The sequence below is a fragment of the Eurytemora carolleeae genome, unplaced genomic scaffold (genome assembly GCF_000591075.1).
Source record: "Eurytemora carolleeae unplaced genomic scaffold, Eaff_2.0 scaffold93, whole genome shotgun sequence".
Taxonomy (NCBI): Eukaryota; Metazoa; Arthropoda; class Copepoda; order Calanoida; family Temoridae; genus Eurytemora; species Eurytemora carolleeae.
The window spans coordinates 272,634-291,342 of record NW_019396929.1 but is presented as its reverse complement, the minus strand read 5'-3'; the positions used below and the strand labels follow the sequence as shown (position 1 = coordinate 291,342).

The window sequence follows — 18,709 nt, the reverse complement described above, 5'->3', positions numbered from 1 at the left end:
CTTGTTTTATTCTAAAGATAGTATTTGAAGTAAATAGTATTTAGCATCAAATTTTTGTCTTATATAAAACAGCGTAAAAGGATAGAAATTGAAATATCCCCCCAAAAAAACTGTTTTATTTTATCCCTGTACAAAAAATTCAAAGAATGATATAATTTCCTAATGAATTCTTTATTCAAAAATGAATACAAAAAAAATATTTATAAAAAATTAAAACGTAAATACAACGCGCAATTTCGCAACATTTTAACTTGGTGAACATTTCTTTTTGTGCGCTGAACAATTTATTTATTTTTAAGCCCCAATCTAAATATTGAAAAAGTATATAACCTTAATTATAACCATGAGACCATCTTCTCTTTTCCTGTAAAGAATAGCAGCTCCAAAAGCTCCTTTCCCGACCATTCGTATTTTCTCATAATCCTTCAACTTCTTGTCTTTATCCTTACTCACCTTTAAAAATAGAATTTTTCAAAATAAATGGCCAAGAAATAAAGAAGGCTATATAGACCCTACGATTCTCTTTTTTAAAACTACAGGGTTACAAAAAATGAGACTATTGTACGGAACTCATTCAGTCTTTAATGGTTCTTTTTGACTTAAAATTGAAAACTTTCGCCTTAAAAGAAATGCTCTTGATTTAATGTGAACATAAAAAAATCCGTGAACATTTGGAGTCCTTCAAAAAATGCTAAAATTTATAAGATTTTGAAAATTATTATAAAGTCTGTCAAAATATGCATAACAAACCTTATTATAAAGTAATTTATCTTCTAAGAAATAAATGTTTATGTAAGAACATTTTCCATTTTATAAAATTTGCATTTTTATTAAAGTTTCCAAAAATGAATAATTTTTTCAGCATATTCTGAATTGAACCCATTACTAAATGCACATGGCACAGTGCACACAAGCGTTAGAATAAACGCCAGGGAATAGGAAGACGACAGTTGGACTTCAGCTATGGCTTTAAATAGTCCTAGCAACATGATTTACAGAGATTGTGCTGAGAGTTCTTAATAGTTTGGATCGTTTTTTGAAAAATACTTCCAAAATGACCAAATCGTTCGTTTTTTTATCGTTTTTGGCTCGTTTTGTGTCTATATTTTCTGGCAGGGTCCAAATTTGGCATAATGTAAAAAAGCACATGTTTCTAGGATAAATTATTTGGATTACAATTGCTTTTTATACACTATTCCAAATTTGGACCCTAAAAGATAAATAGCCAAAACAAAAAAAAAGATCTGATTGTGCAGAGCTGAAAACTTTAGAATGGTGGATATCGAGATTAATGCTTGATCCTCTTTTTTTTGCTAATCTCAAGACTAATTTAGTCTTTAAATTAATTTCTCTAGTGATTAGAGATGCACTCTTTAACTTTTGAAAAAATGATTTTTAATTTTCCCGCATTTGTGGTGTCATATCAATTGGACTAATGATCGATTGAACGAACTTAAGTTTTGGATTAATGTTTATTGATTAATGATTATTGTTAAAAGGACTTAATCCAAAAATGTGACAAAATGTTTTTTTGATAAGTTCCTATTAACATGATTGAATTTTTTTTAACCATTTATTTTTAAATAAATTTTTTTTTGAGAAAATTTGTAACAAGAGCGGTGAATTTTTTATCTCCGACTGTTGTATCTTCTTTTTAGGTGATCATACATCTGTTTCTGTTCCCCTTTAGTAGATCTACGCATTCTAATCCCTTGTATGTCAAATGTATTTTCAAACTTTACTAGCTCTTAATCCTTCTGTCGTTGAAAGCTTATTTCGTAGATTTTTGACACTTTACAATTATGTCATATAAAATAGTCAAAGTTTAAAATATTCAAGATTCATTTAATTATTGAATATTTCATGTTTATTAAAAGTAAAGTAAAGAAAATAAGATTAATCATTTCGTTTACCTTGAGCAATTCTCCCTCTATGCTATTTAGTAACTGTAGGTTAAAATAGTTTTGTCCTAGAGAAGAAAAAAATTATAAAATTAAAAAAGATTTTGTTCCAATGTTGATGATGATAAAAGAAGAAACATGCAATTTTAAATGCACTCTAGAGACTTAGTAGTAATGTGAATTTAGAATTATACGTTTTCATTTCAAAATATTTGTTTTTTTAAATACGTTTAATATATTGTGATAAAATTGTTATTCTAACACTAAATACATGAAAATCAAAATCAAAATTAAAATTAAAACAAATAGATGTTTTTTGTCATAAGTGAAAAATTTCGCAGAATGTAATGAAAGCAAACCTGTAGAGAACAAGATTTGAGATGTAATAAACATTCAAATTATTAATTGAGTATCTTGAAATCAGTTATGACAAACCTTCAAATCCGAAAGGGGTATGTTTAATGTATCAACAAATATTTATTAACAAAACTAAATCCAAAAAGAATAAAACGGGTTGATTGGAAATTTTATAAATATTGATTTGACAAAGTTTTTTTTAAAGAGTAATATTTTATAAAATACTTAATTTTTTCCGAACATGATAACTCCCGTTATATAAACTTAATCGTCATTTAAGAGACTTAAACCGTAATTTAAAGTGACCCTTCATTAAGGTTTCCTGCAGCGAAAAAGAAAAATCGTTTCGCGAAAATATTTTTTCGCAACCATTTCGCTTCATTTTCGCATTTCGTTCGCTCGGAGAATAGAAAATGCGAAAATTTCGCGATAAAACTAATGCGAAGATAGCTGGTGAAATCAAATTCTCTTCATCAAACATGTATTAAAGTGGAGTAAGATAAATTATTCATATGACATAATAAAACTTATTGAGCAGAGAATTCCACAAGTTCTTTGGAGCATTTAATTGTTGCTGCTATAAAACTCATGGTTTTCACAAAATTTTCGCATTTCGCGAAAACAATTTTGCATTTTCCCGAAATGTTTGTATTACGCATTTTCGCTTCAATCATTTTCGCGAAAAAATATGAAAATATCTTTAAAAAAATTACGAAATGAGACCGAAAATTTTAGAATTTTTTCGCGAAACGTTTCATTCGCTGGAAACCCACCATTCATGCACAGATGGCAATGTCAGATTTGCAACGGTACCCTAAAAAAGCTTTGTCAAGTATGAAATAATTATTCATTTTTTATTTTTTTTTACTGTTTATTTTACATGAGGGGTTCTTGGAAAAATGACATGCACATTTCTTGCTTATAAGGAACAATGGAAAAACGATGTTATCTTTAACATTTTTATCAGATTAATATTTTAAGGACACCTTTGTAAATCAGGAATTGCCGTCTTAGCTTGAAGGGTCAATACAAATTAGACTTACAGTCCCTTTGATGGCCTCCGATCCACCGGAGGAGACTGAATATGCTGCTGCAAACTACAACCTCTCGATATCAAAGAGGAATTAAATGAGAACTGAGGTTTGCCTAGGATGAAGATCAATGCTTAATTCCGAGATTCTTTATTAGCTGTAACATGAAGTTACGTAAACAAACTTTACTCCATGATGTTTACCTATTTACAGCACACAAGTTCTTTATTAGCTGTAACATGGAAGTTACGTAAACAAACTTTACTCCATTATGTTTACCTATTCACAACACAAGTTCTTTATTAGCTGTAACATAGAAGTAACGTAAACAAACTTTACTCCATTATGTTTACCTATTCACAACACAAGTTCTTTATTAGCTGTAACATGGAAGTTTTGCAAACAAACTTTACTCCATGATGTTTACCTATTGGTTGTTTCTTTCCATCTATCTCAATATCAGTCCCAACCAAGGTCCTAGATATTCAAAATTTATCTTTTATCTAGTGGGGGGGGGCGAGATATCAAAATTTAACAAGGACTTTTTTGTAACACAGACAAAAGCATAATATATTAAATTATGTTTATTTAAAAAAAGAACCAATAAACATCAGAATTTCCGTGTTCATGGATAAAGGAGTAGTTGTTTAACAAAGAATAAATTTTTTCAAATTTTTAAACGTTCATACCTTCCACATTTCCAGCACCCGTTCACCTTCCCTTCCCCACATCATGTTCCTTCCCCCACCCTCACCTTCCCTTCCTTACCTCACCTTCCTTGCCCATTCCTTCACCTTCCCTTCCCAACCTCACTTTCCTCCTTCACCCTCTCACATCCCTTCCTCACCACAAGTCCCTTCCTCCACCCTCACCTTCACTTCCTTACCTCACCTTCTTCCTTCACCCCCTAATTACCCCTTTCTCACCTCACCTTCCTTGCCCACCCCTTCACCTTCCCTTACCCACATCACCTTCCTCCTTCGCCCATTTACCAGCCCTTCCCCACTTCACCTTTCTTGTGCACCACTTCACCTTCTCTTCATCACCTCACCTTCCTCCTTCACCCCTTCACCCCTTCACCAGCCCTTCCCAACCTTACCTTCCTTGCCCACCCCTTCACCTTCTCTTTCTCACCTCACCTTCCTCTCTCACCCCTTCACCAGCCCTTCCCAACCTCACCTTCCTTGCCCACCCCTTCACCTTCTCTTCCTCACCTCACCTTCCTCCTTCATCCCCTCACCAGCCCTTCCCCACCTCACCTTCCTCCTTCACCCCTTCACCAGCCCTTCCCAACCCCACCTTCCTTGCCCACCCCTTCACCTTCTCTTCTCCACCTCACCTTCCTCTCTCACCACTTTACCAGCCCTTCTCAACTTCACCTTCCTTGCCAACCCCTTCACCTTTTTTTCTCACCTCTCCTTCCTCCTTCAACCTCTCACCAACACTTCCCCACCTTACCTTCCTTGTCCACCCCTTCACCTTCTCTTTCCTACTTCAACTTCCTTTTAGCCTTTTATCCTTTCCCACCTCATGTTTCTTCCCCTTTGACTTCCCGCCTCTCCCGCCTTAACTTCCGTTCCCCATCTCACGTTCCTTACCCACCTCTCGTTCTTTCTTCACCTCACGTTCCTTCTCCACCTCACGTTCCTTCTCCACCTCACGTTCCTTAACCACCCCCTTATCTACCCTTTCCATCCTCAAATTCCTTCCCCTCCACTTCACCTTTTCTTCCCCGCCTCACCTTTATCCCTCACGCTTTCACCTACCCTTTCCCATGTGACGTTCCTGCCCCACACCTTCCCCAATCCCAACATATTTGTTTATCTTGATATTTGATCAGATATTTACAGTGTGAGAATTCTTCTCAATAATAAACAGAAATTTTGGTAAATATTTAGTAAATTTGGACTTTCAGGAATCGCTAGAGAAGGTTTCAAAAAATTTTATGGAAATACGATTGCTTACATCTTTTTTTAATTTTAATTTTATCTTATAATCTAGTTTTTTTTACTTCAGTATCCTTATTTTCACTTGGATCAATTTATTTTTATCCCTAAAAAGGCTGGGGGGGATCTCTAGTTATACCTGAAAATGCCTACATCTAGTTTCACAATACTCTGTAGTTCTCTAGCAATTAAACCTCCATCAACATGATCTAAAGTTTACAAGCGGTTAAAAAATAGTTACACTACTTAAAGGGACAATTCAAAAGTAATATCACGTTACCTGCAATGCAAAGACGGGAATTTCTGATTCACAATTACACTTTAAAGCTTTGACTTATTAAGTCTAATTAGATATTATTTTTTTTAATTTTAAAAACTGGTTATGGTTTATTATGGTTTCTCTACAAAAGTGACTTGCGCATTTCATTACAGGAAATCATTGATTCTTTTCCTAGAAAAAACGAAAAAAATTTTCACAATATGAAAGTTTTCAAGAATCCAGGGTACCATTGTGAATCTTGTTTGACCATCTTTGCATATGCACTATCTGCACAGTGCACATTTTAAGGCCAAAATTAAAAGAGGGGTCAAATCAGCCCCCGCCCGTAAAAGTTAACAACAACAACAACAACAACATGATGTGTGCAAGTTCGGCTTATTTAATTTCATTCGTTCATCGTTCGTGGACGATTTATTTCGTTCGTTTTTTTCAATCGTCCAGTAAAAAGTTGATTTCGTTTGTTTAGAAATTTGTTCTGTATTTGCCATTTCTTTTTTTCGTTTATCAGTAAAAGATCGTTTTTTTAAATCACTCGTTCATTAAAAAAAGTTGTCTCTAAAAATATTTAGGAAAAAATCGTTCGTTTAGTAAAAAAACGATATTTAAAAAAAGTTTGTTCGGAAATTAGTTGTTTTAAAAAACCAAACGTGTTTCAATATCCTTTGGAAAATTCGTTCGTTCAGTAAATAACGGTTTTTCAAGTTTGTTATTTTTTTTTCTTAACGACTCCATCGCGCTGGACAACATATTTCGTTTGTTCTCAAAAATTTCGTTAGTTCACGAGAACGATGCCCTTTGTACTTTTTATGTAAGATTTCGAAGGTTTTATTATCTGTAAGGTATATTTATATAACTTCTTTGTACTGGAATAGCAGAATCATTTCCAAGTTTTCTTCAGTTTTTGAAAACTTGATTTTTCTATTTCCGGTAATATCCTATACAGCCTACCTGCCGCATAACAGCCCAGGAAGTCTATTCTTCCGTTTCCCTCGAGCATGCATTCTCTTAAATTAGATTATGTAAACATTTTTAATATCAAAGGGATTGTTCTCAAAAATTAACAGGAACTACATTGAAAAAATAAATCATAAATCGCGAATGACCTCACAAAATCGATTTGTAGCAGCACGCTCAATAAGATACGCTTACCCTCACCCCTTTTTGACTTTTATTGAATTTTTTTTAATATGATGTCATTTGCAGGTAGAAAGATCTCCCGAGTGCCATGAGGCAATTTTGAACAGACATATATTTACTGTTGAAATATCTCAAAACATGTTCGTTAAAGGAAACAACATTCATTAAAAAGGAGACAGCTATTATTTTACCCCACAGAGTGTGCGGTATATCTTAATGGAATTTAGATATATCTATCAGAGCAAGAGCGTTTATTTGCAGTTTTGTATAAGTTCTCTGTAAATGATTAAAAAAAACGTTTTCAGTTTATTCTTCATTCTTCAGTACCCTGTTCCACCTAATATTCATTTTGAACTCTAATTTAAAAAGCATTTTATGGTTTTAATATTTGAAAGCGAATCCTTGCATATTTCTTTTCTTTGCATTTTTAATTTAAATTTCAAATAATTGCTTGAATAATTCTATGGAAAAAAATGTTAGTTAATTTCATGAATTTCTTTAATTATATACTGCAGTGCACATTATTTTGTACATCAAAAAACAAATATTAACTCTAAACATTAGTTTTTTTCCTAGCACTCTCATTTTCGACACTATCACCGTGAAATTTTGTGACTTTTAATGAATAGGATTTTTTGTTAAGAAAATATTTTTTATTAATTTATAGGGTAGGGTACTGGGCAAAATAAAAGTCCGGTCTGTGAAAAAAAAAATCTAAAATAGCCCATATTTTTTTTGTCAATAAAGCTAAAAACTATATTTTTGAAAAGCCCTTGAAAAATGAATGTAGAAACATATGTCACATTTTGATATTTGTTTCAAACAAAAAAAATATTTTTTTCATTTTGTTTACCCTTTTTAAGGCATTTTTTCCACCGTCCCTAGCACCCAAACTATTAAAGTTTCGGTTTATTTTTTTTTATTTCAGCTGGCCTTGAAAAATTGGGCTATGAACATATATTTAAACCATATGCCTATTCTATAAGACCTTTTTCTATGGGGGGGCGCCAAACGCCCCCCCCCAGGCTATACTTAGATTCAGACCCCCCCAACCTTTATAGGTTTAACATGCTGACTTTTAAAATATCATTTAAAGATTTAAATAATCCGTTTTTTAAAATCATTCAATCAACAACCAGGAAAATAAAATCAAAAAATTTCAGTAAACTCATAAGATGTTTAGGAACATGTTGAGAAAATAAAATTTAACTCATCTCATCAACAATAAGTAATTTTTTTCGTAGATTTCCTGAAATTTTATTTGAAAAGACGACAATTGGAAGAAATCAGCGAACAAATTCATAAAGAATAAGAAATATAATATAATCATGAAAAAGAAATAATTTTTACATCGATTTATTGATTTTCTATAGAGAAATATGTTCCTAAACAACAAATTAGTTAATTGTAGAATGTTTGCAACATTTTTTATCGTTGCTCTTTAATAGTTTTTAAAACTCCGATTCTCAAAATCATCCCTCTAGAATGGACAATTCAGGAAGATCTTAGAAATTGAAAATTTGCGCTTTTACTGAACAAATATGCATGGTAAAAACGTCCCATAGGTTTCAAATGAATCATAAAAAATGTCTCTCCAATAATGCATCCTTAGCTCAACTACCATTTTAAAATCCATTTTAAATGACTATTTTTGATTTTTATCAAATATTTTATCTATATTTTTTTTAATTGAAACGGGTTCAATTTTAAATACTTTAAACCTTATGTTGTACACACAGTCCAAAAATAACGTGCAACATTATACATAGATAAAATGTAAAGAAAGTTTAGAGTTTGAAAGGGATTTGTCTGTAAAGTATACTGAAGTGAGAACCAGAAAACTATGGACAAGTAAGACGACTTTTAGACTCAGGTTATGGAACAGTCCAAAGAACATGAGTCACAGACACATTTCACCGAATTAGTGTCGCAAATTAACTTTATATGCTTTGAACAACATCAAGTATACTCAAGTATTGCATTAATGTCGTCTTCCTATTCCAAAGTTTTATGGTTCTCTCTGTACCTGACCAGAGCTGTAAAGAAATCCCTGATATTTTTGTCTGAGACTAAGGTCTGAAGATTTATCCTTTTTGATCCAATATCACAGAGATACAGATCCTGGTTGAAAAATTCCTCCCAAATATCCTCCAAATTATATAATTCATAATTATATTTAACCAAAGATACTCCAGGAAGAAGAGATCCTAAAAATATTTACATTTGAACGTTGAAAACTGTATTGGCCATATTCTGGATATTCTAAAAAGAAGTCGACTGCGTTGAGTTCACATTATAAGCTAGCGTACACTCCAATGCCTCTGCAATTTGAACACTATGATAAACACATGAAGATCTCTTAATCAACGGATTAAAGGGTGCCGTTGTAAATCGGACATTCCCCAGAGTGCAGAGGGAGAGTCACTTATAATCATGCAAACAGTCCCTTTAATGCATATTTATAGATTTTTTGGTTGCGAGGAAATGGATTCACAGTATTTTCTCTTTCGAAATTATGGAATAGAATAAAAAATGGTATTTGGTCAACTGCTTGTCAAATTGTGCATCAACTAGAGATTGGTTCCTTTATTTTTTTTCATTTCTTCGTTCATAGTTCGTAAACCACCCATTTTGTCCGTTTTCTTTAAATTGTTCAAAAGATTTATTTTGTTCGTTCATAAAATTATTGTTCGTTCACAAATGAGATACCCATCTCTAGCATCATCCCATAAAGTTAAGCACACTCCCTTTAATATTTACGCATTATGAAATTACAAGCTAAACTTAATGTTTTCATGAAGAAAAAAAAATTTATCGGAAGATTTTATTGAAGCCTCAAATTCATTCTTTCCCCTTCAAAATATCAAATATAATTGGATCTAAGTGACAGCAACTTTTGAACATAATTGAAGATGTTGACATAAATTTTATGTTTCCCTAATAAAAGATCATTTTTACAAATATATAAATAATAATTTCGAAATTAGAAGAAAAAAATAACCAACAAGCAGCAATAACTGTTCATTTCAAATTAATATAAAACATTCTAAAATTAAATTTTTTTAAAAGGATTTTTCAAGAAATGTGTCAGTGCAAGCATTTAAAAAAATCATAAATCAATAAGGCAGTCCCTTTAAAAATTTGAAGTTTTTAAGGGTAGTTTTGTTTAGAAAAAAAAACCTGTAGCTACAGCAGCTTTCCTTGCTCTACTGGAGACAACCAGAAGCCTGTTAATCTCTCCCATTTTTCATCTGAAATTTTTTGCCTTCAATACATTTTTTATCCGAATAATATTTTTATCTAAAGTATATATTTTTATCTGTAATATATTTTTTGTAATCATAAAATCCAATTTTTTGACGAATGTGGAGGGGGCAGTGAGTAGGATCAAAGGTATCCTGTCAAACTGAGTTTTTACCCATATATATAGTACTGAAGTTTTTGTGTGAAAAAAGGGCACATCAGTTCACAAACATACCGTTTACACCTTTGACTTATTCAAAATGATAAGGTTAAGCCTTTTTACATTTAGTTGGTATACGTCAATTCCTAAATCTTTGATTTTTACATTTAGTTGGTATACGTCAATTCCTAAATCTTTGATTTTACATTTAGTTGGTATACGTCAATTCCTAAATCTTCGATTTTTACATTTAGTTGGTATACGTCAATTCCTTAATCTTTGATTTTTACATTTAGTTGGAATACGTCAATTCCTAAATCTTTGATTTTACATTTAGTTGGTATACGTCAATTCCTAAATCTTTGATTTTTACATTTAGTTGGTATACGTCAATTTCTAAATCTTTGATTTTTACATTTAGTTGGTATACGTCAATTCCTAAATCTTTGAATTTTACATTTAGTTGATATACGTCAATTCCTAAATCTTTGATATTAAATTTAGTTGGTATACGTCAATTCCTAAATCTTTGATTTTTACATTTAGTTGGTATACGTCAATTCCTAAATCTTTGATTTTTACATTTTGTTGGTATACGTCAATTCCTAAATCTTTGATTTTTACATTTAGTTGGTATACGTCAGTTCCTACATCTTTGATTTTTACATTTTGTTGGTATACGTCGATTCCTAAATCTTTGGATTTTACATTTAGTTGGTATACGTTAATTCCTAAATCTTTGATTTTTACATTTAGTTGGTATGCGTCAATTTCTAAATCTTTGATTTTACATTTAGTTGGTATAAATTCCTAAATATTTGATTTTTATGTTTAGCACGTTGGTAGACGTCAATTCCTAAATCTTTGATTTTTACATTTTGTTGGTATACGTCGATTCCTAAATCTTAGATTTTTACATTTAGTTGGTATACGTTAATTCCTAAATCTTTGATTTTTACATTTAGTTGGTATGCTTCAATTTCTAAATCTTTGATTTTACATTTAGTTGGTATAAATTTCTAAATCTTTGATTTTTATATTTAGTACGTTGGTAGACGTCAATTCCTAAATCTTTGATTTTTACATTTTGTTTGTATACGTCAGTTCCTAAATCTTTGATTTTTACATTTTGTTGGTAGACAACATTTCCTAAATCTTCGATTTTTGCACTTATGTACTCTTTCAGTTCTCTGGCAAAATTAATCTCATTTATTTTCTTCATGAAGCTGTTTTCTGTAGAAAAACACATTACGATTATATATCTAATTAAATTAGTAATGAAAGAGTAATGTTTTCTTTATCACTAATGCATACCACTTTAAAAATCTGTATAATTTTTAAAGTGTTTATGTAAAAGAAAGATCATCCTTTATCATTGATTTCTTTTTTTAAGTAATTGGGGGACTTGAACTTTTTTAGGTTATGCACCACATCAACGAAAACCAAATAGTTTATCAAGTATAATAAATGGTAACAGAGAAATGGACAAATTATACGAGACGTCACAAGTGTCAAATATAACAAGGAAAAACAAATTTTCTCACACCAGTTGACATGTTTTTCAAGCTTAAATAAAAAAGTGTAAAAACAAGAAAAAGAGAAGAAAAATTTGCACTTTTTTACCAGTAAAATAAGCACTTTATTCTAAAATTATCACACATTCTCCGTTGCCATCTATTTGAAGGAAAACAATAGTGCAGCTTTTCAGATAAATATTTTGTAATTATTCTCACGCCATATTAGTCTTCTCCTGTGTGGGTAATTTTTTCATGTATGAATGTATAACAACACAAAGAACTTTATGCTAAGTCGGAATATTTAACGTTTTAAAAAATTCTTAAGAAAACACTCTCTATGATTAATATCGCAAATTATACAATGAATGATATCTTAATGTAATACATGTAAAGCATTAAGAATGTTTGTGTCAAAGAACGGTACAAGGCCAGGGGTTTCCATTCCTCCAAATTATATAATTCATAATTATATTTAACCAAAGATACTCCAGGAAGAAGTGATCCTAAAAATATTTACATTTGAACAGTTGAAAACTGCGTTAGCCATATTTTGGATATTCTAAAAAAATGTGTAAAGTCGGCTGCGTTGAGTTCACACCAGGTAGTAAGGAATAGAAGGGAGATATAACTGACACGGTTCGCCCTACCATATGATTATACATGCTTTGCAGACGGTACTACATTTGAATATGAAATATTAGTCTGATGTACACTTACGGCGTATACAATAACCTATTCTGAATATTTCATATACAAATGGAGTACCCGTCAGCAAAGCATGTATAATCATATGGTAGGGCGAACCGCGTCAGTTACATCTCCCTTCTATTCCTTACTACCTGGTTCACACTGTAAGCTAGCGTACACACCAGTTTTTCTGCAATTTGAACACTATTTAAGAGATAAACACATGAAGGTCTCTTAGTCAACGGTTTAAAGAGTACCGTTGTAAATCGGACATTCCCCCTGTTTGCAGAGGGAGAGTCACTTATATAATTACGCAGCCCCTTTAATGCTTAGATATAGATATTGGTTGCAAGGAAATGGATTCACAGTATTTTCTCTTTCGAAATTATGGAATAGAATAAAAAATGGTATTTGGTCAATAATTTGTTATTTTTTGCAAAGGAATGTCATTTACACTCAGACAAATTAGAATCAATGGAAATTTAAACCCCCGAGGGATTCAATGATAATCCCGAGCCCTTGTCCGAGAGTAAATGATACATTTTTGAATAACTTGTAGTTTAAAGCACAAACTTTAAAATTGATTCATTTAAAAAAAATTGTTCAAAAAAATAAAGTTTAAAAACTATAAATAGATCTAAATTTTATTTTCAAAATTTTTCAATCCTTTATTGTTTCATCTAATAATAAAAAAGAAAAATATATAGGTATTTTCTAAAAGCATAAGATCACGTTTAAATCGAAATAACTGTTACAGTACACCACCAATACCAAAAGATTTTCCCATTGCAAAATTTTTCTTTTGTACTATTTTTCTTATAGTCTTTACTATGCACATTTACTCGCGGCCTATAAGATGGATTTTAATTAGAGCTGGGCACTTTCAAACTTTTCGTTTGGTTAACGGTTTGTTTCAATCGTAAACTGTATTTTCTGTTTTTTTTAAGTTATGCATTAGTTAACTATTTCAATTTTTATTATCAGCGTTAATGGAAGATATTCCGCCGTTAAGAATCGTTTTCTTGCAATTAAGAGCTTCAGCCGTTCAGAAAATATTTCAGTGACGTTTTGTCAAATCAACAGTGCAAACCGTTAACGTTTATTTGTAGATTAACGGCTAATCTGTTTTGTTAACAATTAAAGAATAAACGGGTGTAGTTTGGTAACGAACTCTTCCGTTAATTTTCGAAAAACTCCGTATCGTTAACAGAACTTGGGTCATCCCTAGTAATATGAGAAAATAACAATGTGTACTTTATTGAATTTTAACTGTGAATCAACGATATATCCTTATATATACTTTGCTAGCTTCTCTAGGCGTCTGTTTGTTTGTTTGTATATGATAAATTGCATTACAGCTGAACAGATCGGGCCCAAACTTTGTATTTAACCTCATAGTCACATGGCCCCAGGGAACGTTTATGGAACATCAAAATTGGAGAAAAAATTTAGGGATTTTATTTTGAAAATGCACCAATTCTAAAAGAAAAATCCGCCAACATTTGTAAATGATTTAAAATGACTTAAAAGCAATTTCTATCTGTACTTTCAGGTAGTAATAGATATAATATTACCCTTATAACAATACATCCATTGTAGCTCATTAATTCTGTGTAGTGTGTTCTACTTCAGAATCCTGTAAGCATGTTGAATTAAAGATAGATTGGATAGAATGCAGTCAGTTATTTTCATTTGTAACAGTGTATACACTCTTTAGGTATCCTGTATCTACATATATCAGTGAAAAAGTAACACTCTTCTTATAACGTTTGATTCATAAACACAATTGTTATGCAACCATCAGTATGATAGGCATCCTATATATATAAAGTAGTAATCTCTGTTGTCTGTTTTTATGTCCTTGGACCGAATTGCCTCAAATTATTTTTTTGTAACTCGGTAGAACCAAGGGAACGTTCTAAATTGAGTGGGTATTACTTGTATAAAATCTCAAGCAAATAGTATAGACAACTCTAAAATTTAGTCAGCAAATTTTAGACAAACTCGACTTTAAAGTGTCGCAACGCCTTGACCTTTGGTTTCCCCTCAACAAGTTGATTTTACTTTTTTGCATAGTGCTTATTACTAGCTTCAGTTTTAAAAAATAAGTAATTGGCAAATAACTGCATGATTTTTCTTGAGAGCTAGCACATATTGGGTTGCAGTAAATAGTTAAAGTGTTCAATAGTCAATAGCTCATTTACAATTTGTAATTGTGTGCCTCATGCATATATATCTTTAATCTTCGTTCTGATTTTCTTTAATTTTTTAATTCTGTTCAACCTTATTTCAATTCCCTTAATTCTTACTTTTTTACTTTATCCATTCCTTGTTTCTTTTTTATTTATTCTCTACACTTCTTTTTTAATCTCTTTTTTATTATTTCTGATTTACTTTTCTTTTTTCTTGATTTTTCGTACTTCATTTTTTTTTTTACATTAATGTTAACTATTACAATTTAAAATGATGAGTGTCGAATGGGTAAAATTCATAAATCTAGATTTATTCACCATATATTTACACAAAGGAATTGAGTCTTTTTCACAAACTCTGATTTTCTAATTCATATAACCCAATGACAATAATTCTGTTGGATCAAATAATTAAACGTTCAGGTTGCTATATACAGGGGGATTAGAAAACTTCAGCATGTAGCAAAGACTCATTTTTTTGTTCCATCCCATGTTGTAAGCAAATATCTGCTAGCAGAGCTGTTTTTAACTCTAAACTATATTCAATACTGGAAACTGCATTCTCTAAACTCTGCATTTACTGTCAATAAATTACACCTACGCTACCATCTTGTTTGACCCAGATATATCTAGTGGTGGGCGCTTTAGTACTTTTTTTTCAATCTCTTCGATGTATTAAGGAACAGAAATCATAGTTTGAAATGTCGAAGGTCTACGACATCGGGTTTCAAAGATATAAGGAATAAATAATTAGAGTTTGTGGCAAAATCTTTTTTTTTGATTTTTTAAGAATCTTTTTATCCATAAAGTACTTAATGAGATGATGCTGTACTATATAACGGCGAGGGAGGGAGGGAGGGAGGGAGATACTGCCATGAATCCTGTAGCTTAATACAATGCTATAGAGAAAGAGGGAAAGGGAGGGAGGGAGATACTGCCATGAATCCACTATCTCAAGCTGCAGCTATAGTGGAAGATGGAAAGGGAGGGAGGGAGATACTGCCATGAATCCACTATCTCAAGCTGCAGCTATAGTGGAAGATGGAAAGAAGAGAGGGAGGGAGATACTGCCATGAATCCACTATCTCAAGCTGCAGCTATAGTGGAAGAGGAAAAGGGAGGGAGGGAGATACTGCCATGAATCCACTATCTCAAGCTGCAGCTATAGTGGAAGAGGGACAGTAAGGGAGGGAGATAATGCCATTAAGGCCATAGTATTAAGGTGCATTTGTGTCTAAAAGGAGGGAGAGGGAGGGAGGGAGAAACTGCCATGAACCCATTGTATCAAGCTTCATATGCGCCTGGAAGGTGGGGGGCCGAAGAAAGGAAGGAGACACGGCCATGAACCATGTTGCATTGAGCTTAATTGGGAGGGCCGGAGGGCGAATAAAGGATTGGGGGGGATTTAGGGTGATATATTTTCCGGATTAAGTATTTAATAATAAAAAAACGAGTTATTTTAAGTTTGAATATAATGCAACTTTACATTTCCGGCACGTAGAAAAGTTGTATTTTAAAATATGGTTCTTTTGTTTTAAGTTTCCTTTTCATATAGGTTCGATAAATAAGGAAAAATTCTGTTAACTATTAGAAATTCAGAAAAATCAAGTTTCATTTTAAGTTTGCAATTTTTTTCTCAACTATTTTGCCGTCAATAAGTCATGTTTATGAATTGTTAAAAAAAATATGTGGCGCAATAATAATTATCTATAATCCAATGATGATCTATAATCCAATGATGATTTATAATCCAATGATGATCTATAATCCAGTGATGATCTATAATCCAATGATGATCTATAATCCAATGATGATCTATAATCCAATGATGATATGTAATCCAATGACGATATGTAATCCAATGATGATATATAATCCAATGATGATATGTAATCCAATGATGATATGTAATCCAATGATGATATGTAATCCAATGATGATAAGTAATCCAATGATGATATATAATTGAATGATGATATGTAATCCAATGATGATATGTAATCCAATTATGATATGTACTCCAGTGAAGATATGAATAATGCAATGATGATATGAAATGTAATAATGATTTGTATAACGCAATGTTTATATGTATTGTAATAATGATTTGTATAACGCAATGATGATATGTAATGTAATAATTATTTGTATAACCCATGATATTGATATGTAATATAATGATGATATGCATAATCCAATGATGATTTGTATAACGCAAGGGTGATATGTAATATAATGATGATTTATAAAATGCAATGATGATATGTATAACGCAATGATGATATGTATAAAGCAATGATGATATGTATAATTCAATGATGATATATATAACGCAATGATGATATGTATAACGCAATGATGATATGTATAATGCAATGATGATATGTAATGTAATGATGATATGTATAATGCTATGATGATTTGTAATGTAATAATGATTTGTATACCCCATGATGATGATTTGTAATGTAATGATGATATGCATAATGCAATGATGGTATGTAATCCAATGATGATTTTTATAACGCAATGATGATATGTAATATAATGATGATTTTTAAAATGCAATGATGATATGTATATCGCAATGATGATTTGTACAACGCAATGATGATATGTATAACACCATGATGATGTAATGCAATAATGATATGTATAACGCAATGATGATGTAATGCAAAAATAATATATATAACGCAATAATGATGTAATGCAATAATAATATGTATAACGCAATGATGATGTAATGCAATAATGATATGTATAACGCAATAATGATATCTATAACGCATGATGATATGTATAACGCAATGATGATATGTATAATGCAATGGGGAAATGTAATCAAATGATTGATTTATTCTGTGCAGTCTAAGGTTGAATACGAAACCTAAGGCGGGACCATGAATAGAGAAAATTGAATTGGATTCATTTCTTATTTTAATGCATCTCTTCAAATTGATGAAATTGAAAAGTACAACTCAAAATATTTCATTTTCTGTCTGTTGTTTGTTTACAAAAATTTCATTCTTTTGGTGGGTGGGAGGTCGAACTGAAAAAAAAACAAGCATAATAGTTCATTTTCAAAACATTGCAATTTTTTTCATTTTTTTCTGCCGGTGAAAGCAGGTGTCTAGAGTACACAACATTGTCCCCTTCCATGCCACATATCAGCCATAAGCCACAACATTTTAGTCTTCCGGCAATTATTACGTTTTTAAATAATAAAAGTGCATTAAATTGCGATTTTCGAAAATCCAGCCGCATGAAGAGAAATGTGATACAATAAGAAATTTTAGACCAAACGGTTATGCTGCTTATTTCTTTGCTAATATTTGGGAGATAAATGGAAAAATGATGTGATTTATGGCCCCCTGCAGGAGGAGACAAACAATACAAAATAAAAATATTGAATTGTGCGTAGATATTTAGAATATTATTCTGAAAATATTACATACTAGCTGAAGGGCCCGGCGTTGCCCGTGGAATTTGATTTTTTTAATTTTGAAAAAAATATAGTTTTTTGCCTAAAACACCCCCCGGCCACCCCTGATGTCCACAAAAAGTTTCAGCCCATTCGGTCCAGTCGTTTGGCCGGCTTATAGGCAACATATGTATATACGAATGTCATGTTTTATTAAATAGATTTACCAGATGTAAGGAATACTAGAAACAATGAATGAAGAAAATTGAATTGGATTTCATATTGTCTTTGATGCCTTTCTAACAACAAAATTTATATTTCATATAGAGAAATGATAGAGAAAATTGAATCGGATTCTTTTCTTATTTTAATGCATCTCTTCAAATTGACGAAGTTGAAAAGTACAAGTCAAAATATTTTATTTTCTGTCTGTTGTTTGTTTAAAAAATTTCATTCTTTTGGAAAGGAAAACTACCCAACATCTTAAAGGAAAACTACCCAACATCTGAAAGGAAAACTATCCACCATCTGAAAGGAAACTACCCTCCATCTGTAAGGAAAACTACCCACCATCTGAAAGGAACTGTAAACCCACCATCTGAAAGGAATTTCAAGTGACCACTCATTGATAGAGTGGCATATCCGATTAACAACGGCTCACTTAAAAGCTTTGTCGCCCAAAAATGATTAATGGTTTGATTTTGTTTAAATGAACCTTGAAAGTTTTTAAAAATGATTCTCATTTATAAAAATTGGGCGTAGTATTATAATTTAAATTAATATGCTTAACGAAATCGTGTATTGTAAAGTAAGGGGGGCCGGGGGGGGGGGGGG

At 31.7% G+C, this 18,709-nt stretch overlaps 1 protein-coding gene across 1 annotated transcript in view; it reads right to left on the bottom strand.

The window, feature by feature from the left end:
* The window catches only part of LOC111710216 (serine/threonine-protein kinase Nek8), a 44,438-nt gene extending 35,669 nt beyond the window's left edge, over nt 1–8,769 (bottom strand). Inside the window, exons 1-6 of the mRNA XM_023484278.1 lie at nt 8,679–8,769; nt 6,464–6,519; nt 5,375–5,444; nt 3,717–3,766; nt 1,914–1,969; nt 331–453 (exon numbers count right to left, since the gene is read on the bottom strand). Coding sequence (XP_023340046.1) covers nt 331–453; nt 1,914–1,969; nt 3,717–3,766; nt 5,375–5,444; nt 6,464–6,512 — 348 coding nt within the window. The 5' untranslated portion in view covers nt 6,513–6,519; nt 8,679–8,769. The remainder of the gene's footprint in view (nt 1–330; nt 454–1,913; nt 1,970–3,716; nt 3,767–5,374; nt 5,445–6,463; nt 6,520–8,678) is intronic.
* Between the last annotated feature and the right edge of the window lie 9,940 nt (nt 8,770–18,709).